General features: G+C 36.8%; 1 protein-coding gene across 5 annotated transcripts in view; it reads left to right on the top strand.

Moving 5' to 3' along the window:
• SLC27A6 (solute carrier family 27 member 6) overlaps positions 1–22,847 on the top strand; it is a 72,439-nt gene that overhangs the window by 9,306 nt on the left and 40,286 nt on the right. For all 5 annotated transcript variants that reach the window (XM_033181359.1, XM_033181361.1, XM_033181358.1 and 2 more), the window contains 3 exons: positions 6,924–7,127; positions 10,384–10,542; positions 11,828–11,952. In XM_033181359.1, the coding sequence (XP_033037250.1) occupies positions 6,924–7,127; positions 10,384–10,542; positions 11,828–11,952 (488 nt within the window). The remainder of the gene's footprint in view (positions 1–6,923; positions 7,128–10,383; positions 10,543–11,827; positions 11,953–22,847) is intronic.

Here is a 22,847-nt window from a genome sequence, read left to right as displayed (position 1 = left end):
AAATAATTTTTTGAAATAATGTTTAATGAGAAATTACTAATACTACCAGCTCTATAAAGATATTTTAAAGCTATACTTATTGAAAATTATAATATCACAAAACTAGACAGAGAATTGAGTGGAACAGCCTGAGTTACCAATGGAAAAGAGAAGAATTACTTAATAAATCATGTTTAGATAACTGATTTTAAAGATACATGTAATGAATGGCAATGTCATAGTATAGGTCTTAAAGTTAACAGGATAGATTTCAAAGTCTAGTATATTTGAATGAAAACACAAACTCTATCATGTATTAACTTACGCAGGTCAGTCAGTTTTTTCTAATGTTCAATTGCCTTCAAATTCCTTATATTCAGTCTCCTTAAAATGAAGATAAAACATACTCCCTAGAGTTAGTATGATTATTAATAAACTAATATTTGTATAAATAGCTGACATATTAGTCATGATAAAGTGAATTTTTGGACCTTATATGAAGTATTAATATCTATAGCTCAATATTAATTGTTTGAAGACATTGTTCATTTAAGCATCAATTTTCTTAGAAACCATAGCTACCCGTGCATCATGTGACAAGCCTGTTGAACTGCTCTACACAATAGGATGGTAACTATAAGCATGTGGCAAGATCTCTAATTTCACTTTGAATTCTAATGTTGCTTTGCAGTATGGAAAGCTAAAGTTAACCATTTGTAGCTCAATTTCATATTAGGTTTATTAGTGCCTAAAAGTTTAAAGTTGAAATGCTTACCAATGTATTAACAGCTATAATCAATCAATTCCCATCCCATATCTTTGAAAGTATTAGCTTGTTTTATGTAGAATAATATAGTTTTTAGTGCAGCATAAATAATATAACTCATACTAATGGCATATTAGAGGGATATATAAAATGTTTACCCATATATTTTGCAGTCTTAAAGATGTGAATAAGATCTAATGTTGATGAAGAAACAAGAAATCAGTTTGTAAAATAAATGCTAAAGGATTTTATACAGGGATTATAATTAACATTTTTGTACTTGCAACCCCACCTAATAAAGTACACTGCATGTGGGAGGAAAAAAATACGTAAGTTTTGAATGAACATGCTTCTTTGAAAACAGAAATTATGCCTACAATGTAGACTTTGTTAAAGGTCATAGAAAATCCAGCTGTCGGGCTGGGCGCAGTGGCTCATGTCTATAATCCCAGCACTTTGGGAGCCAAGGTGGATGAATCACCTGAAGTCAGGAGCTCGAGATCAGCCTGGCCAACATTGTGAAAACCCCGTCTCTACTAAAAATACAAAATTTAGCAAGGTGTGGTGGCAGGCACCTGTAATCCCAGCTACTTAGGAGGCTGAGGCAGGAGAATTGCTTGAACTTGGGCAGCAGAGGTTGTAGTGAGCCGAGATTGTGGCACTGCACTCGAGTTTGGAGCACAGAGGGAGACTCCATCACAAAAAAAAAAAAAAAAAAAACAGAAAATCCAGCTGACTCATTTTCTTGCAGTAGTGTACGATCAAAATGGTACAAAGTTCAGTTTCTGTAACCAGTGATCTATCTAGCACCTATGGTATGTGGCCAGGTAGAGTGAACAGAAGGATGGAGGAGAACATACATCATTCTTTTGAGATGCTTACAATTCTACAGGTATCAATGGTAATACATTTCACTGAAGCATTAATCCTCATGAGACAAAGTCATTTCCTTAAAGTATTTAAACAAATGCTATTTTGTGTCAAGACAATATTCAGAATTTACTGTTAAAGGACATGAAATATATATTTTAAGACGCAGTCTCACTCTGTCCCCTAAGCTGGAGTGCAGTGGCATGATCTTGGCTCAATGCAACCTCTGCCTCCCAGGCTCAAGCGGTTCTCCTGCCTCAGTCTCCCTAGTAGCTGGGATTACAGGTGCCCAGCACCACATCCAGCTAATTTTTGTAATTTTGGTAGAGACAGGGTTTCACCATGTTGGCCAGGCTGTTCTTCAACTCCTGATCTCAGGTGATCCACCTGCCTCAGCCTCCCAAGGTACTGGGATTATAGGCATGAGCCATCATGCCTGGCCAAGATTTCATTTTATTAAGAAAGACTGGCAGTGATAATGATTTTTTATCCCCTACATGACTTTTCAAAGTTTTATTTTAGCTTTCTCTATCCTCACCCACATTTCCTACCACTCTTGAAGAAATAATTTGGTTACACTAAATTCTGTTTGAGAATTCTAAGCATTTCACCTAAATAAAATTAATTTTAACTTATGAAAGAAATGACATTGTATCTCCTCTGATTCCTAGGAACCTTCTTACTTCCTTTTTTCTTGCTGTAAAAAGTATCACTCTTGGTAAATACTTCGTTTCTTTGGGCTCTACAATTCCAACAAAGATTTGGAACCACACTTAATCATATTTTAACTTTCTCGGCACTTATTTTCCCAATTTAGACATATATATCAGTAAGAACATATAAAAGTTTGTGCTGGAAATTTCTCATTCCAGATGAGATTTTTTGAAACTAAAGTAATAAAATGAGTCAGTTCAGAGATTTGTACTTACAAGTTCAATACCTGAGAAAAAGTCATTACAACAAAATCTAGAACTAACATTAAAAAATAAAGTCTAGACACTTTGCTTATTTTCATATTTCTGCCTTGTCACTCCTCCCATCATCCTTGGTGGTTTTTCACATCTTGCCAAAGCAATCTGTATACAGCAGCATGATAGGTGTGTTAAGTAGAACTAGGCATTTTCCTGGATTCTTACATTTTACTTAGCTTTGTTATAGAAATAAAAATTAATAAGACATCTTCAGGCTATGAACCCCACTTTCTGCTACATATCAACTTCATTATTTCTGTGTTGCCTTCTACTTTCATACAGGTTTTATTTATAAACTGCTTAGTCCCACTTGACATATTTCTCTTGCTGCTTCTTTGTGATCAATCTGGGTTACAGATTTCATGACAGTAAATCAAGAGTTTTCCCCCAATGTATTGCATTGTAGTAGAACTAACCCAATGACAGTTGGCATTTTGAGGGAACCAGATACTGATTTATGTTTCCAACGAAATGTGTAATGCAGAACTCTGAATTCAAACTCAAAGCAGAATATATCTTGTGATTATTTTTAAAATTTTCCTTAAAAATTAGGAAAATATATAGTTGCTTTAGGTGTAAAGGTCCATATTTTCATATACAGAACTTGAGCATTCTGATCTGGGTCTTTTTTTTTTTTTTGAGACAGAGTTTTGCTCTTGTTGCACAGGCTGAAGTACAATGGCGCGATCTCAGCTCACTGGAACCTCCTCCTCTTGGGTTCAAGTCATTCTCCTGCCTCAGTCTCCTAAGTAGATGGGATTACAGGCACCCACCAGCATGCCTGGCTAATTTGTTTGTATTCTTAGTAGAGATGGGGTTTCACCATGTTGGCCAGGCTGGTCTCGAACTCCTGACCTCAGGTGATCCACCTGCCTCGGCCTCCCAAAGAACTAGAATTACAGGCATGAGCCACCAGGCCTGGCTGATCTGGATCTGTTTTACATTTAGCACCATTATTTTTTCTTTTTCTCCATTTATTTCTTTTATGAGGTAATTTTATAGTTTTAGAGTTAATTAGCCTATGGTTAGATTACTAATTCTACCATCCACCAACTTGTGAGCTTGATGTATGAGTTTCCTAAGGCTGCTATAATGACGTATCACAAACTTGGTGACTTAAAACAAGTGAAATTTATTTTCTCACAGTTCTGGGGGCTAGACGTCCAAAATAAAGGTGTCAGCAGGGTCAAGATCCCACAGAAGTATCCAAGATTTTTTTCTTGTCTCTTACTTCTGGTAGTTGCCAGTAATGTTTGACTTTCCTTGCATTACCTCCAAAAGGCCAGTGGGGTACTACTGTTTAATATCCCCAAGGATATTAATATAGATTTTAAGATAACCTATATAGCACTCAGAAATCCCTTGGACCTTCTGAATGTATAGCATATTATAGAAATAAGGAAATAAAATCAGAGTTGCCATGTAGAATATAAAAGTTGAACTTCATGTCAGAGATCCATGCTAAAGTAAGGGAGTGGTTAATTTAAAAAGAATTTAAATAATATAAATAATTGCATGCCTCTCTGGAGAAAAAAATGATGCTTCACTTGCTTACACAAAAGGCTGTATAGGAATGATGACATTGTTTCTTTTGTATCCCATAGAGTGTTGGGTACCTCAGTGCTTAATTATTTCCTTATCAAGGACCCATTCCCACCTTCTGTCTCTCTTGTTTTCCACCACTACTCCCCTCTTGAACAGATGATATTTTTTTCCTGGGTTAATGGGCAAATCAAGAAGGTCTGGTTCAGTTTCACAGATTAACTCAACATAGTCTCACCTCAACAGCTGCTCCTTTGTTATCCTTGTAGCAGATCCTTCCTAAGAAACTTGACCCTTTTTCTTTCCGAACCTTGAATTGCTACCCAGGCCCTTGACCTTGCCAGGATTCTTAAGTCCTTCAGGCCTGAAGACACCAATTCTTTAGGCTTTTCTACTCTTCCTTCTTATCTGGTCGACTTTGGTTTTGCCCAGGCATTGCATCCTACAGCTGCTGATGGAGGGTCCACTCTTGCCTGCCAGTCACACCCTCCCTTGCACCATGGGTCTCACTGCCTTTTCTGGAAGGCATTCTTTTGCCGCTTTTGCTTTCAAAGGCTTTTATCTTTAATTAACGTGATCCAGAGAAAATCTCTAAATCTCCTCACTTAACTTAAAATTGTTTGACCTGTACCTAGTACAAATTAATTGCTTTTAATTTTAATTTTAGTTTTTATTTTTATGGATTCAAAGGTACATGTGCAGGATTATTAAATAGATATATTTCTTTTTTTATTATTATTATACTTTAAGTTCTAGGGTACATGTGCATAACGTGCAGGTTTGTTACATATGTATACTTGTGCCATGTTGGTGTGCTGCACCCATCAACTCATCATTTACATCAGGTATAACTCCCAATGCAATCCCTCCCCCCTACCCCCTCCCCATGATAGGCCCTGGTGTGTGATGTTCCCCTTCCCGAGTCCAAGTGATCTCATTGTTCAGTTCCCACATATGAGTGAGAACATGCAGTGTTTGGTTTTCTGTTCTTGTGATAGTTTGCTAAGAATGATGGTTTCCAGCTGCATCCATGTCCCTACAAAGGACAGAAACTCATCCTTTTTTATGGCTGCATAGTATTCCATGGTGTATATGTGCCACATTTTCTTAAACCAGTCTGTCACAGATGGACATTTGGGTTGATTCCAAGTCGTTGCTATTGTGAATAGTGCCTCAATAAACATACGTGTGCATGTGTCTTCATAGCAGCATGATTTATAATCCTTTGGGTATATACCCAGTAATGGGATGGCTGGGTCATATGGTACTTCTAGTTCTAGATCCTTGAGGAATCGCCATACTGTTTTCCATAATGGTTGAACTAGTTTACAATCCCACCAACAGTGTAAAAGTGTTCCTATTTCTCCACCTCCTCTCCAGCACCTGTTGTTTCCTGACTTTTTAATGATTGCCATTCTAACTGGTGTGAGATCGTATTTCATTATGGTTTTGATTTGCATTTCTCTGATAGCCAGTGATGATGAGCATTTTTTCATGTGTCTGTTGGCTGTATGACTGTCTTCTTTTGAGAAATGTCTGTTCATATCCTTTGCCCACTTTTTGATGGGGTTGTTTGCTTTTTTCTTGTAAATTTGTTTGAGTTCTTTGTAGGTTCTGGATATTAGCCCTTTGTCAGATGAGTAGGTTGCAAAAATTTTCTCCCATTCTGTAGGTTGCCTGTTCACTCTGATGGTAGTTTCTTTTGCTGTGCAGAAGCTCTTTAGTTTAATGAGATCCCATTTGTCAATTTTGGCTTTTGTTGCCGTTGCTTTTGGTGTTTTAGACATGAAGTCCTTGCCCATGCCTATGTCCTGAATGGTACTGCCTAGGTTTTCTTCTAGGGTTTTTATGGTATTAGGTCTAACATTTGAGTCTCTAATCCATCTTGAATTAATTTTCGTATAAGGAGTAAGGAAAGGATCCAGTTTCAGCTTTCTACTTAATGGCTAGCCAATTTTCCCAGCACCATTTATTAAATAGGGAATCCTTTCCCCATTTCTTGTTTTTCTCAGGTTTGTCAAAGATCAGATGGCTGTAGATGTGTGGTATTATTTCTGAGGACTCTGTTGTGTTCCATTGGTCTATATCTCTGTTTTGGTACCAGTACCATGCTGTTTTGGTTACTGTAACCTTCTAGTATAGTTTGAAGTCAGGTGATATATTTCTAAATGGTGAGATTTGGGCTTCTGATGTGCCCATCACCCAAAGTGTGAATTGTAAACATTGTACCCAGTAGGTGATTTCTCAATCTTCGCCTCTCTCTCCCAGCCTCCCCCATTTTGGAGTACCCACTCACTTAACTTTTGGCTTTGGAATGATTTCTAAACCACAATGATCTTGTAATTTCAGAGCCATCAGGAGATTCCCCCAAATGTTTTGCATTACAGTGAAACTGAAGAGTAACCTACAGACAGCTTTTTGGAATAACTAGCTACCGAGTTGTACTTCAAGGAAAATGTTCAGTGCAGTATCCTGAATTTAGATTCAGACAGAGTTTTAAATAGTTTTATTTAAAAATTGGCAGGGGAAAACCCATAATTTGAATAATAGAGTCTCTTAAATTCAGTCTGAATTGGACTGCTTGCATTGGTCTGTCAGGCAATAACTAAATTTCCCTTTCAGTTGGTCCTGTTGAAACAGAACCATAAAATGGCTGTGATATTACTTATCCAACATGAGAAAGAAATCAGCATTTTATTTACATTTGATCCCTGTTTAAATACACAAAACAACTCCAAAGTGAATGGTTTGAGATTTAAGGTTTGCTTACCTCTTCCCAACCCTTTGGCTTTTAGATTTGCTTGGAACTGTAGAAGAAATCCTTCCAAGCCTCTCAGAAAATATCAGTGTTTGGGGGATGAACGATTCAGTTCCACAAGGCATAATTTCACTCAAAGAAAAACTGAGCACCTCATCTGATGAGCCCGTGCCACGCAGCCGCCATGTTGTCTCACTCCTCAAGTCTACTTGTCTTTACATTTTTACCTCTGGAACAACAGGTATGATCCAATTCTTCTGAAGGCTAAAATGAATGTGACAAATTTGCAAAGCAATGGTGTTGGGCAAATTTCTACCATGGGTAGTGACCAACCATCTGAGAACGCATGCTTGCAAGAAGATGTAAGGATCTCAGATGCTAGAACTTTCCAACTTGAATGGAAAGTTAATTATTTTAACTTCTACTTGAAAAGTCATCTTGTTCATTTGGCGTTTGTCCCATTTGACAATATTTTCTTAAAGTTTGGTAGTACAAAGGGCACGGGAGTGTCCGAACACCCTGATCTAGTCTCTTTGCTCAGTGTATGATACTTGACTTTTTGGGCAAGATCTTTGTTAGCTTCTCTGATCCTCAAATTTGTGATATCTAAAATGAAGAAATTAGTTTAAATAGTTTCTACTGATTCTTTTGGATTTAAAAAGTGTTTTAATACACTTGAAAACAGTTTTCTATATTCTCGTGTAAATTGTTAAATCCTAAGCATAATCCAGGTATACCTGCAATTTAATCACCTGTCACTGGCTCTCCTGATTTTGGTTAGGGTAATTGAATTATATGGCAAACAGGAAATCTTAAAGGCATTGCAAGTTCGAACTAAGATAAAAAATGAAATCAAGTAAATAAACTTTATTTTAAGTAAATAATAGCAATAACAAAGAATAGTAAAACTGCCTGAGAATTCAAAGGGCCTGGCACAGTGACTCACACCTATAATCATATACTTTGGAGGCCAAGGCAGGGGGATTACTCGAGGCCAAGAGTTTGAGACCAGCCTGGGCAACATAGTGAGACCCCCATATCTACAAAAAATTTTTAAAAAATAGCCAGGTGTGGTGGCATACACCTGTAATACCAGCTACTCAGGAGGCTGAGGCAGGAGAATCATTCTATCCCAGAAGTTCAGGATTACAGTGAGCTGATTGCACCACTGCACTCCAGCCTGGGCAACAGAGTGAGACTCAGTCTTAAGAAAGAAGAGAAAGAGAATTCAAAAGATATGTTAAACTTAATTGATTTCTAGGAAATACTGAGTGGTATTAATGGTAGCCTAAATGGGCTTTCATTATTAGTTTGAAGATGATCGGTGATTTGACTTAGACATATTAAGAGTATTCTGTTACTTATTTCTTGTGCATAGGTTGTGAGCAACTATTGCATAGTAAAATTTTTCTTACATTTTAAAAATCTATTCAGTTCCTAATTGTAATCCCTTTTAGACTGGAGAATAGGATTTTTTTTTTTTTTACTATGATTAGAACAGTTTTGATAAATGAACTGAAAACTGCTAAATATGTATGTGGCTACTCTGTCCAGACTCAGGGAGCTTCTCTCTGAGATTCTTCCGGCTACCTAATCAGATCTACTGAATAATTACAGGTCTAGAAGTTGGCAGATTGAGCAGATACACAGTCCCTTAGGACAAAAGAATGGAACTAGAGATGACAGCTACAAAATTTTAGAAAGGGAGATGATGACTGAGTGTGGTGGCAGACACCACAGACCCAAGAAGCTGAAGCTTATGGTAAAGTCTTGAAGAAAACTCATTTGCCCCCACCAAACCCCAGAAAGGCTCAGAAATTGGGTACCAGGTACCTCAAAGAGTAGAAAATAAATGTGGAAATTTTATGGGAAGTTTGTTTAAGAAGGAACTGTAGTCCTGGATTGCTTCTTCCAGCCTGATAGAAGTCCTGAAGCGTATTCTCTGGAAAAGATGAACTTCTGAAAATACCAGGAAGAACAGGGGTTTAAAAAGTAGGGGATATAAGAGAAAGTCTCCCTCTCTGTAAATATGTGTATATGTATATGTGTATACATATATATTATATATATATATATATATATGTTCTCTTTAATATATGTAACTTCTTTTAATACTTGACTGTTTTAATCATTAAGATTCTTGTCTGAGGAATCTGAATAGCCCACATGTAAAAATTGAAAGACACTGATCATGATGGATTCCCCCAACAGAATGTTCTGGACAGTGAAACCAACTAGTAAATACGTGTTCTTCAGGCACAGAGATTCTAGTTAATATTTTGCTTGTTTATTTTGTGTTTTTGTGTCTGCACTTTTAAACATAAACTGATAGTCAATAGTCTCCAGATATTTGAAAAAATCCTCCTGAATATATTCTAGATTGGATTGAGACCAATACAAACCAAAGATAAAAAGGATGTCAAAGAAAACTGACAAGATAGAGAGGAGAAATTTTCAAAAAATTGTTATTGCTAATATTCTGAAAGATGGGGACAAAAAGGGTCAATAATATAAAAATAGCATACTACAAAAAGAGGAATATTCAGAGAACACAAGTGTTGGAAAATAAATCTCTCAAAAAGTAAAGCAAAAGGTAAGAGAAGAAAAATAGGATAGACAAGATTAGGAAATTAGTGATTCTGTCCAGGAGGGCTATTTTAAAAAAATCAAGAGTTCTAAAGATGAAAAGATGAACACACAAATAAATGTAACAAAAAAAAGCAATGGGGGAAAAAAAAACCCAGAAATAATGAAGGAACGAGAAGAAGGGGGTATGAATTTTTTTTTTTTCAAATTCAAAACTATCTAGACCTATAAGACCTGAGTTGTTAGACTGAAAAGGTCTACAAATTTCCCAGCGAAATGGATAGATGAGACTGGTCCTGGTACAAGTCATCATGATATTATAGACTACTGAAAACTAATAGAAGATTGCAAAAATGAAATAATAGAAATACCATGTTGCATCCAAAGCATAAGAAATCAGAAAGACTGATAATTGCTCAACATATATAATGGAAGTCAGAAGATTACAGAACAATGCCATCAAAGTCCTGCATAAAAGTAATTTCTTATCTACAATTCTTTACAAGCAGCCATTCAAGTGTATGGGTGGAAAAAAAAGATATATTCAGACACATGAGGACTCACAAAAACTTACCTCCCAAATACTCTTTATCAGACAGCTACTGAAACCAAATGTGCGCTACCACTGTAATTAATTTCTGGAATCTTAGATCTATCCAGAAAGGCCAACTATAAAATTACATAGTGTTTGAGATACAGTCCTACTTAGCAACCTGTCAAAGGAGCGTTGCTAAAGCCATAATGGCCTCTTTTACAAAGCAGATAGACTATGATATATTTTGTGTCAATTGCTAGTGTAGTTGTTATCAGCATCGTCTTCCTTTCTATTACTTCCTTTCTAGTTATATGAATATGTATACATATGTATATGTATATGTATATATGTTTCCCATTCTTTTCTTTTCTTCCAGGTCTACCAAAAGCAGCTGTGATTAGTCAGCTGCAGGTTTTAAGGGGTTCTGCTGTCCTGTGGGCTTTTGGTTGTACTGCTGATGACATTGTTTATATAACCCTTCCTCTGTATCATAGTTCAGCAGCTATCCTGGGAATTTCTGGATGTGTTGAGTTGGGTAAGGCTTTATTTCCTTTTTGATAAGTTTTCAAAATGCCTAATAATTAGAACAAGTGTTTATTAACATTTGAAGCTTTATCAGTAGAATTTAGAGTGATTATATGCATATTATTTTATTATAACACAATATTTGTTTTAAAAAACCACACAGTTTTATGGCATATTCAGTGTTTTCCTGAGGTGAAAAGAACAGTTTTCTGAGGATTTGGCCATGTAGTTGGAGCTGGCTATTGGCTGGGCTTCTCCCTCCTTGTGGTCACTCACCCTCAAACAATCTACCCCCAGATTCCTCAAATGGCAGTAGAAATGTTCCAAGGGAGTGAGTATGGAAGCTGCATGAATCTAACGCCTAGTCTTGAAAGTCATATAGGTTATTTCACTTTCATTCCATTGATCAGAGCAAGTCATGGGCCAGCCTAGATTCAAGATTCCAGGAGAAATAGAAGCCACCTCTTGAAGGGAGAAGGAGCAAATTTACATTGCAAAAGTAAGAGCCATGAAGAAATTGCTGAGGCCATCTTTGCAAACAATCTGCCATAGACACTCAATAAATTAGTTGGTAGAACTCGTGACTCAGTAGATTCCATTCATAAACATGCAAGATTATGTCAGTTTTTAGACATCACATAATATACAAACAGTGGAGATCATTTGCTACTTGTATTTGTCTAAAATGCTGTAATTTTTAGAATAGAATATTTAGAATATTATCAGTATCCACCATAAATAAAGATGAAGGTCAAGACATTAAAATCTTCACTGGACATACATTGTTGTGAAAACTAGGTTTTGCAGTCATTTAAGAACTTTTTTGTTAGCACTATCTTGCAAATTCAACCTTACTAACAGTTGACTTCAAGATATGTTGAGACTGCTTTAAAGTTTTAAAAATGAATAATATGTAGACATTCAAGTTCAAAAGTAAGTGAATATTCTTGGCTTCTATGAAGAAGGATGACTCTTATCAATAGCGATGCTCTAATACTTTAACTCTTTTACTTATTTTGACTGTTGCTTTTGTCCTGTGTATTGCAAAAAGCATATAGAATTACAAAAATAGAGAATAAAAAATAGAATTAAAAAATATAGAATTACAATATTTTTAAAAGAGTTTTTGGACAATAAAATCAGTGTTTCCAAATGAGTTTGATACAAATTACTGATGACGAGTTATTAAAGTTTTAAAATGAGCAAACATGTTCTAGACAAACATAATTTATGTTTTATGTTCATTCTGCTCTTGAATGTTTTTCCCTAGTGCCTGTTTTTGTCTTTTCTTATAGGTGCCACTTGTGTGTTAAAGAAGAAATTCTCAGCAAGCCAGTTTTGGAATGACTGCAAGAAGTATGATGTGACTGTGTTTCAGTATATTGGAGAACTTTGTCGCTACCTTTGCAAACAATCCAAGGTACGTGTAATCATTATCAGAAAAAAATATGACAGAAAGAATAAGTATTGAGATAGAAAAAGTTATTTTCATTTCTTTGTTTATACTCTACCTTTGTTACTGGTGGGTCTTTGTTCTTAGAGCTCCCAAGATGGTGGCAGGCCGCTCCCAAGATGGTGGCAGGCCGCTCCCAAGATGGTGGCAAGCCTTGTGTTCTCTCACCTGGGGTTCTTGGCCTCACAAATTCCAAGGAATGGAACTATGGGCCATGCCGTGGGTGTTATAGCTCTATTAGAAGCCATGGGTCGGCCGGGCGCGGTGGCTCAAGCCTGTAATCCCAGCACTTTGGGAGGCCGAGACGGGTGGATCACGAGGTCAGGAGATCGAGACCATCCTGGCTAACACGGTGAAACCCCGTCTCTACTAAAAAAATACAAAAAATTAGCCGGGCGAGATGGCGGGCGCCTGTAGTCCCAGCTACTCGGGAGGCTGAGGCAGGAGAATGGCGTAAACCCGGGAGGCGGAGCTTGCAGTGAGCCGAGATCGCGCCACTGCACTCCAGCCTGGGTGACAGAGCGAGACTCCGTCTCAAAAAAAAAAAAAAAAAAAAAAAAAAAAAAAAAAGAAGCCATGGGTCATGGAAGAGAACTGTGGAACCCAGCGACTAGTGTTCAGCTCAATTAGGACAAACCCGGGCACTTAGCAGCGCAGAAACAATGGTGAGCCTCTAGCCCGATGGGGAGCGGGCAATGGGCACCTTGCTAGATTAGAAGCACAGCAGACACCTCGCTGGATCCAGAGGGGTAGAAGTCAGCAGCGGGTCTGCGACAGCGGCGATCACCAGTGGTGGATGGTGAGCGAAAACTCAGTTTGAGTCGGAATAAACGCGGACCAGAAGAGTGTGCAGTTGCAAGATTTAATAGAGTGAAACAGAGCTCCCATACAAGCAGGTTGCCACTGCCAGCTCGAATGCCTGGGATTTTATCCAGATCTTTATCCCTCCCCCTGTGCTCTCAGGCAATAAATGATTGACTATTTCTTTACCGCCTGCTTTTAGCCTAATTGGTATTTTAGTGAGCTCTCTTTACTACTTGCTTGGTCAGGTGTGAGCTGAGTTACAAGCCCCGTGTTTAAAGGTGGGTGCAGTCACCTTCCCCAGCTAGGCTTAGGAATTCTTAGCTTAGGAAATACAGCTAGTCCTATCTCTCACCTTCTTTCAGAACATAGTTTAGCTGACTCACAAAGATGTATGCAATACCCCAAGATAAAATAAGACAAGTGAAAGAAAATAAACAGAGAATTTTCTATCCAATTCTATCCAAGAATGTACTAATGTGCTTTGTACTGTAGCAAGATAGGACAGACCCAAAGACTTTGTGTTTAGATTAATTAAAATTTCTATAAACATAACATGCAGCAGATTATGAAATTAGATTCATGCTATGTTTATAGAAAGCAATTATTCTAAGGTTAAAATAATCTTTTAAAATGCTGTTCTTTAAAAAAATAACTACTGACCACTGACTCTGATTATAATTTATTTTCTATTTTTTCTTTTGAATAAGTGATTATATTAGGATTTTTTTTTGTTTTACTTTAAATTAAAAAAAAAAAAAAGCCCTCATATTGCTTTGATTTGCACTTGTCTCCTTACCTGAAGAAGTCATTTCCACATTCTTTTGATCAACTGCCACCATCTGAAAAATAGATAAGCAGAGACAATTGCAATAGCCTGAAGTTTATCTTTATCGGTTCATTTGTATTTTTGCCCTCAGAAGTTATTTTCTGTTTCCTGGTTTCATTTGTATCTCTAAATGCTTCTTCTTTAACTTTATGATTTTCTAAACATTCTTGAGACTATAAAGAAGTGACTTTCTTTAATCAAATTTTTTTAATTCTTTAATTATATTATTGTATTATTTATTATTATAAATAATTCATCTTTAGTTATCTGATTATTTTACAAATAAAATCCACATTGGCCCCTTCAAGAATGACAGTAGAGTAGGATATTGCCCTGCGTGGGGTGGGGCAACAGAACCTTGGTCTTTGAGACCCACCTTTCCTAGACTAGAGGATCTCTCACTTATCACCTCTGCCATCATCACACCTACTTAAGGCATGAATGGTGTGCTGGGATATCTTCTCTTCTTCTCTTATCTGGACATGTAATTTTTCAGTTACCCAGAGCACAGCTGACACTAGGTTGGAGGCATTTAAATAAGACTTTTTAAAGATACGAGATTACGTAGGGAAGATGGACACACACAAAAATGTGAAATTGGATAATCTGATGTACAAATTGCTTTGATTTATTTTGAGCTTGGAGTTTACCAAGGAGAAGCCTCCAGTCGAGCTTCTGACCCACCTCCGTGTGGCAGAAGCCATTCTTACTCATTTTTTGTCTGGAGTGCTTCAAATAACTGTAGATTCCATAGATTCATAGCAAAGACAAAGAGTTCCAGATAATTGTTTTACATTTTTTGAATTTTTTTCTCTTCAAGGAGACCTTACTTCAGATAAGGGATGTAGTCTTAACCTAAAGAACCCCAGTAATACACTTAGAATGCCACAACCTCACATATTTTCTCTTCTAGTTTTCGTTGTACTTTTTGGTAATGTGATATCTGGAGTAGGTTAATTTGGGGAATTAATGCCCTCCAGTAAGATTAAGGTCACCTTCAGATGAGATTTCATGACTTTAGTACAGAATACAGTAGGTGCTATCTAGTGAAGCTCATCTGTTTTCTAAACCACATGCTCCACCATTCCTGTTTCCTGTCATCCATTAATGGTGACATTAGTTTGTGTAATGTCATTGCTCAGTAAATATTTATCGAATAGTTGAATACATGGATTTACTTATTTCTAAAATCTACCAACTTAAATAATGCTGCATTTAGTGTCTTCATGCAATTGAGCTAATTTAGGTTTTCAGAAGTGAATGTAAATAGCCAAAGTATATGGATGCTTCTGCGATTTTTAGAAAATATTTCTAAATTGCTGTTCAAAGTGGTTGAAGTGATTTAGAATCTCATGCACATTGTAGGAGTATGCCTGTTGCACAGTGTCTGTCAGTACTGGGTGTTATTAAAAATAGTGGTTTTCCAGTTGTGTTTCTTGGAAAATTAGAAGCTCTTTTAAGCTCCCTCAAAAGTTCCTGAAACATGGTGAGTCAGAGTAAAAGCAGGCCAATTTCCAAGGCCCACCCTTTCAAATATCATGAATTAAACCCAACTTCCTGAGCACCTCAATAATACTTTGTTTGAACAAAGGATGCCTCAGTGGTTTTTAATTAGAGAAGTAAATTTGAGTATTTACTTTTGTTTATAATTGTATAGACTAGAAACAAACATATATTAATGTGCTCTGTTAAGATTGCTGGCAAGGCGGGACAGTTTTCCAGCTGTATTTCCCTTTTAAAAATGTCTCTTTTGTGTCTTGTACTCATTTATTTCTTTGGTACATAATGTTTTACCTTATCCATTTAAACTCCCACTTCATATAATAAAGGTATTAGTGGTTTTTCATATTGGTTACAAATCTTTTCTCAGTGTTTTCCTTTAAATTTTTTAATGAAATGAAATATTCTTTTTAACTCTCTGAATCTGTATTGCACTGATTTGGAGAAAAGATTATAGCTTCAGAGAATTAGAGAGAACTGAGAATTGAAAACAGAATACCTGATTGCTTTTTAATTAATTTAATTTTTAGGGGTGGGCATGGTGGTTCATGCCTGTAATCCCAGCACTTTGGGAGGCCAAGGTGGGCAGATCACTTGAGGTCAGGAGTTTGAGGTCAGCCTGGTCAATATGGGGAAACCACCTCTACTAAAAATACAAAATTATTATTATTTAAATACAAAAATACAATATGGGGAAACGATCTCAACTAAAAATACAAAAATTAGCCGGGCATGGTGGCAACCACCTGTAATCCCAGCTACCCAGGAGGCTGAGGCAGGAGAATTACTTAAACCCATGAGGTGGAGGTTGCATGAGCCGAGATTGTGCCACTGTACTCCAGCCTGGGTGACAGAGCAAGACTCTGACTCAAAAAATAATAATAATTTAATTTTTAATTTTAATTTTTGACTAAATCTCTTTGAAGAAAAAATGATGTTTATGAAATAATCTGCAAATGCTTACCTGAATGCAAACTGAGGAAGAAAGAAGGAAATACATATAGCTTTACCCAAAGGAAAACTGAACATTTTTTTTTTAAGCAGAGAAGCATTGTACTAGCTAATCCCCTTTGTTGACCTCACACAAAATGAGTACAAGCTGTTCTTGGCATTAAAAATTAGGAAAAGGAGAAAGTCATTCTATTATGACATCTTTTCCCTTCAAGGAGATCTTACATTTTTGCTGTCCAATATTCCTTTCAATAACATTCCCTTGAAAGGAAGGGGCAGTTTCTGCTGCACAGCCAGCACATCAGTGGATTCAGGTAGAGCCAGAGAATGAACACATGACATGGTCCTGGTCCTCACCTTCAAAGAATTAAAATGGAATGTGTCATAAGCCATGGTTTGAAGCCCCACAGACAGTTATTTAAAAGAAAGCAAAACCATGTGTTTTTAAAACAGATTCAGATTTGTTGACAATCTCAGGGTAAGTAGCATATTCCAAAGGAAATTTACCTGCAGGCAGAAGTCACAGTGTGAGTTGAATGTTTATGTGTAGTTGCACAAAGACTCCCTAGGGTTGGTTTTCTCTGGCCAGAAGCATTTATCCATTCCCGTCTCTCAAACATGCACCCCATCCCTCACTGCTTTTCTTTTTTGAAACTCCAGTTACAAAAGTTATTTTGGCATAAATATTAGATGTACTTCTTTAAAACTGCTGGCAGCAGCATTATCCAGAAAAAGAGACTGATTCCTGTTAGTCATGGTGAGATGAAGTTGTTCTTCTCTTCCCCCGAGACTAGGAAAGCAGCTCTCCTTCACTTTTAATCTACCAAGTTTTCTAGGTTACTAAAGCACCATCGTACAATCTGATTGGGTCTAGTTCTGTATTAATATTAATGTTGTCTTTAGTATTGATTGGTGAGGAATGTGTTGGAACTGTAGACATCAGTGATCCTCCTGGGGATTCTTGCGGCAGAGTTTGTCTTATATAAATAATTCTTCCTAACACAGTCAACAGTTAGCTGTATCTAGGGATATATCTAGGGATAGGACCATATATATAACATATTCATTTACTCATTCATTCATTCATTCATTCAAGTGATATTGTAGGATTAGATATACAGGGACACGCAGGACCAATCAAACTGCTTCTCTCATGGAATTTATACTCTCTTTGATGAGGGAGAGAGAAAATAAACCCAGCAAACACAGAGGAAAAAGAATTACAGACAATGACAAGTGTTATAAAGAAACAAAACAGGATGCGGTGATGGAGAATGATGGGCTGTGGGAGTAGGACATTGCCAGTTAGACTGGGTGGTCAGAAAAGACTTCACAAAAATAGTAATCTATGAGCTGAGGACCTGATATGACAAGTGGGATCCAGGCACAGAAAAGCTGGGAGGTGGTAGTCATGACAGAAGAAACTAAAAAGGAAGAGACCCACAGAAAACACCACCTGAATGTTTGAAGAGAAGGAGGGTATGCCGGGAAATCCATTGACAAGATCTTGTAGGGCTTGAATCTTTGTAATCCTGGAGGAGAAACTTGGATTTTATTCCATCAGAGTAGTTGAAAAAAGATGAAGGAAAAACTGGGAAAAAATATATACCAGTTTGGGATCTATTTTGAAGGAAAGCTAACAAGACTTGTTAGATCAAGGATAGGAAGTGAAGGAATGGGTAGAATCGAGGATAAGTCCCAGGTTTTGGCTCAAACATCTAGGAAAATTATGAACTATTTTCTGAGATAAAGAAAACTGAGATTCAAGGAATTAAAATTAATTTTTTAGATCTGTTAAGTTTGATATATTAGGCATCCAGATGAAGAAGTTAAATAGGCAATTGGATGTAGGAATCTGAAGCTCAAATAGTACAATAAACGGGACCCAATTAACAAAGCGAGGACCTACAGTGTGATGCATGTATGATATCTTATTTTTCAAGCTACTATTTGTAGTTTGACATTTAGGCTATGTAATTTATCTATATATGTCAATGTAGAACACCCACATTTTGATATTCTCAAGGCATAGTCTATACTTATTAGTAATGTATTTTCTAAAAATTACATCCCTTTCCCTTGTTTTGTTTTCTTAAAAGCTAAGAAATTCCCTGGGAGCCAGAAAACATCTTTATGATTCTGAATACTTTTGGTAAAGAATATTTAAAGTTGACAAAATGTCTTATACTTGTCTCCCATTATAAAAAGGGAGGTATTTTAAAGTACCGGTGTATTCAATAAATATTTTTATTCATTTTTAAACTATACAAATTGTGTTAAATTTTTCATGAGTAATGCTTAGACAATCCTGCAGTGAGCCCCTAAGAGTTTACAGGGTTTTTTAAATTATTATTTTGTTTTGTTTTTCTGAGGCTGACAAGATGAAAATTTTGTAACACAAGAAGCAATTTGTGGCAATGTGAGAATGTTTCAGTTTGAAAGGAAACCTGCTTTCTTTTCTCCAAAAGAATCTATCATTCCTTCAAGAGTTTTCTTTGTCATATCTAGATATGATATGGGAATGAAGAAGATTCAGTAGTGCCAGAGAATAAAATTCCAATAGGAGAGATCGAATGATGCTAACTTGATCTTGGTATCTTGAACTTGTTTGTTTGTTCATTTGTTTTGCCAGTTACTTTTTGAGTGGGACCAAAGACAGTCATAGGCTAAAATCTTGGCAATTGTGCCTGGTTAAGTGCATTCTATGTATTCTTTTTTCTCTATTGAAAATGGGAATATTAAAAACATTTGCTCTTTCATCATATTTTCATTTTCTTAGTTTCTATGAGTGTCTTATCATGTTTCCTCCTTTTCGTGTCCTATAAAAGATGTAATCTATTAAAGTATTAACTTTTGGAAAACTTTTCCCACCATATTTTAGTAACTTTTTAAAAATAGCATTTTAAAATTAATGTAAACTTTAATTGTTATCAAGATGTTCTGACATAGTTTCATTACAATTCTCTGTAGCTTTCAAAACAATCGATTTTGCCTGCAAGATCTAGTTACTTAAAGATATTTATGTATTTTTTATTATTTCATTCCCTAAGTATTTGAAGCATATTATTATATGGTTGAGAAAGTAATCTCTCTTTTAAAACCCAATTTTCCTTAAGTAAGTCAAAGATATATTTACATTTTCATAATAGATACAAAAGCATTTAGAAAAGTTGGTAAGGTGCCAGAAACTCTTTTCTGCTTAGAAACTGTAAATGTAGAAATACAAGGGGATAACATAAATAGCTGTTAGCAGCCTAAATGCTAGTGGAATAACACAGAAATTTGTGAATATTTTTGGGTGTTTTAGAACCATGTGTATATATTAAAGGCTTTTTATAAGTGCTAATTTTAATAGCTAATGATTCACATTTCATAGGTAGCAGTGCATGTAAAATATACATGTCTTTTTCTCTCTGTCCTTTATGCCTTATGCTAATTCCATTGAGGATACATATATCCCTTCTTTGTAAAATTTTCCAAGAAATTTAGCTTTACATAGGAATCCATCTGACAGTGCATTGGCTGTGGAATCTAATGACATAGGCTCAGTTTCAAGCTCCTGTTGTTTGACTTTCAGTTGCTCACTTCTCTTCTTTAAGCCATAATTCTTCTCTTTATATAAAATAAGTAACAATACCTACTTCTTCTAATTGACCCTTGATTCTCATAATCCAGTTGTGAGATATATGTGAAAAACTGTAAATGAGGAAGCCAAATACAAATGGAAGGATTTTAAACAAAAGGTAGTTTGAGTGCAGTGGCTCATGCCTGTAATCCCAGCACTTTGGGAAACCAAGGCAGGAAGATTGCTTGAGGCCAGAAGTTTGAGACCAATTTAGACAACACAGTGAGAGTCCCATCTCTACAAAAAGAAAAAAAAAAAAGCCAGGGGTGGGGATGTATGCCAGTAGCAGTCCATGCTACAGGGGAGGCTGAGGTGGCAGGATTATTTGCGCCCAGAAGTTTGAATCTGCAGTGAGCTATGATTTCATCACTGCCCTCCAGCAGCTTGGGTGACACAGCAAGACCTTGTCTCAAAAAAAAAAATTAGTAATGTTTTACATGAATGTATTTACAAAATTAGAGTAATTTTGTAGAATGTATTTATGAAATTAGAGTAATTGTGTAGATATTGAAAACTAGGCCGGGCGCGGTGGCTCAAGCCTGTAATCCCAGCACTTTGGGAGGCTGAGACGGGCGGATCACGAGGTCAGGAGATCGAGACCATCCTGGCTAACATGGTGAAACCCTGTCTCTACTAAAAATACAAAAAACTAGCCGGGCGACGTGGCGGGCATGTGTAGTCCCAGCTACTCGGGAGGCTGAGGCAGGAGAATGGCGTGAACCCGGGAGGCGGAGCTTGCAGTGAGCTGAGATCCGGCCACTGCACTCCAGCCTGGGTGGCAGAGCGAAACTCCGTCTCAAAAAAAAAAAAAAAGAAAGAAAGAAAACTAATTGGTCTTTGACTAATAAAAATTATATAATACTGATTGTAAAATTCCATATAAATAGATCATGATTATTTTAAAATAAAACTTTAATAATAAAATATTAACAATTGTATAGTGACTTGTCACAAAAAGACTAAAAAAACCAGAAACCCTAAAAATATTATGCATGTCTCCTCTTAGATTCTGTATTCTTATTGTAGATGTGGTATGTTAGTAGGATTTCCCACATTTGATATTAATTTAACATTTAAAAACTTATGTCCAGGATTATTTCTTTGAGTATTCATTTGCTATTTTCTACATTGCCTATTCCTTAAATTGTCTATTCCTGAACTCTCTTGCTATGGACACATAAAGTGAAGGTCAGGAATGGTTAATCTTTGCTCTGCAGTGAGGGCTTATCAGGAAATACAAGAATATTCAGCAAATGATAAACTACTAGAATTCTCCATGATCACATCATTTATTCCCAGTGGGGGGAAAACACAATGAATTGAGAAGATCAAGGATTTGATTACAACTTTTCTATTAATTTGCCATATGACATAAGGCAATTCATTGCATTAATTTGTTTGCCCCTTGGAGTTGGGGAGCCTGAAATTTAAGCCTAACCAACAACCATGTCTTACGAGTTTTGTGATCTTGGGCTAGTTCTTATTCTTTCATCTATATAAGGAATGTAATAACAATTACATCCAGAAGTGATAGGATGATTAATGAGTTAACTCAAATAGAAACAGGTTGACTACAATAGGGGGTGCTCTCTGGAAGAAGCGTCACAAGATTTTTTAATTATCATAGTGAATATGCCAAAACTGAAGATGTAGTCTTCAGCCTTCCAGGACCAGGACTCAATTTATCAGTACATGTCTTTAGGTTGGACTCATGTAAGCCAGGCTCAAGAATGCCAGTTTATGACTTCAAAATCTCCTCATTGCTGGACCTTCCTTGATCTTCTTGATTAAATGTTGGCATGCCCCAGACTCACTCTCAAACCTTTACTCTTTTCACTCTATTGTCACTCCATGGATAGGCTCCTGGTTGCAAATACCATCTACAACTTAACTCTCAAATTGGTATCTCCAATCCTGTCTTCTCCCTTGATTTCTAGTTTTTTATATCTAGATTCCTACCTGACGTGTCCACTGAGAAATCTGACATCTTACCTCAAAAATAGCCAAAGTCCAACTTTTTACATCCCCGCTCCATCAAAATGTAATCTTTGTCTCCATCTTGACTGTCTTAGTTAATGGCAACTCCATTCTTCCAGGTGATCAATCAAAAACCAAACCAAACAAAAACAAAAACCAAAAAACAAAACACAACAAAACCAAAAAATTAGGAATCTTCCTTGAAGCTTTCTCTTTCTCTTACATGTCCTATCCAATCCATGAGCAAGTCTGTCAGATTCTACCTTTAGATGTATCCACAATCAAACCTCACCTTACAAATTGCACTGTTATTTAGATGTAAGTGCTTCCTTCCTCTAGAAACTTTTGCAATAGCCTCTTCTTAACTCCGCTCTTGACCTCTAAATTGTGTTCTTGCCATAGCAGTTGGAATGATTCTGTTAAAATATAAATTGGTAAATGTGAAATTACTACTCAAATCCCTCTGATGGTTTTACTTGGAAGAAAATCCAGATGTCTTCAGCATCGCCTGCATGGCTCTATGGGATCTGTTTCTTTCTGCCGTGATCTCCTTGACCCCCCAGCTCCCCACATTATTCCTTGTTTACTCCAGCCTATCTGCCTCCTTGCCTTTCCTTCATTACACCAGGACTCTCCTCCCTTGGACTGTTCCTCCCCTAGATATTGTATAGGTCACTCCCTAACCCATCAAATACCTCCTGGAGTGGGCTTCTCTGACCTCAAGCTCCACTAATGTCTGTTGTGATCACCCTACCAACTTGATGGGCTCCCTACCCAAAGTTTGGGTAAACTGATGTTATACGTGCATCAAGAGAATACGAAAAGGTTAATTACTGACAGACCCTTCTGAGGAGAGTAGCGAAGAGTTCCAAGCATGTCCACAAATGGCTGGAGAGCAGGGGAAAAGACTGGTTCAACTTCTATGTGATAAAGGAGCATCACTAGGGTGAAAGTTCCTGGACTTCACGCCTGCATATGTTGATCTGCACATACCGCTGGTGCCCAAAAAAGGAGCACTGGGTATTCTCATCATCTTGCTGAAGAGGAAAGGATAGTGATGTGGTGTGAAAGCTGTGAGCAGTCACGCATGAAGAATGCAGATGGACACTGGATTATGAGGTCTGTCTTGTTCTTGAAAGTGGCTTCTTTCACTGCTTTATTTTTCTTCCTAGAGCTTAT

This window comes from Trachypithecus francoisi, unplaced genomic scaffold (assembly GCF_009764315.1).
Source record: "Trachypithecus francoisi isolate TF-2019V2 unplaced genomic scaffold, Tfra_2.0 Lachesis_group2, whole genome shotgun sequence".
NCBI lineage: Eukaryota > Metazoa > Chordata > Mammalia > Primates > Cercopithecidae > Trachypithecus > Trachypithecus francoisi.
This window is presented reverse-complemented; position numbering and strand designations above follow the sequence as displayed.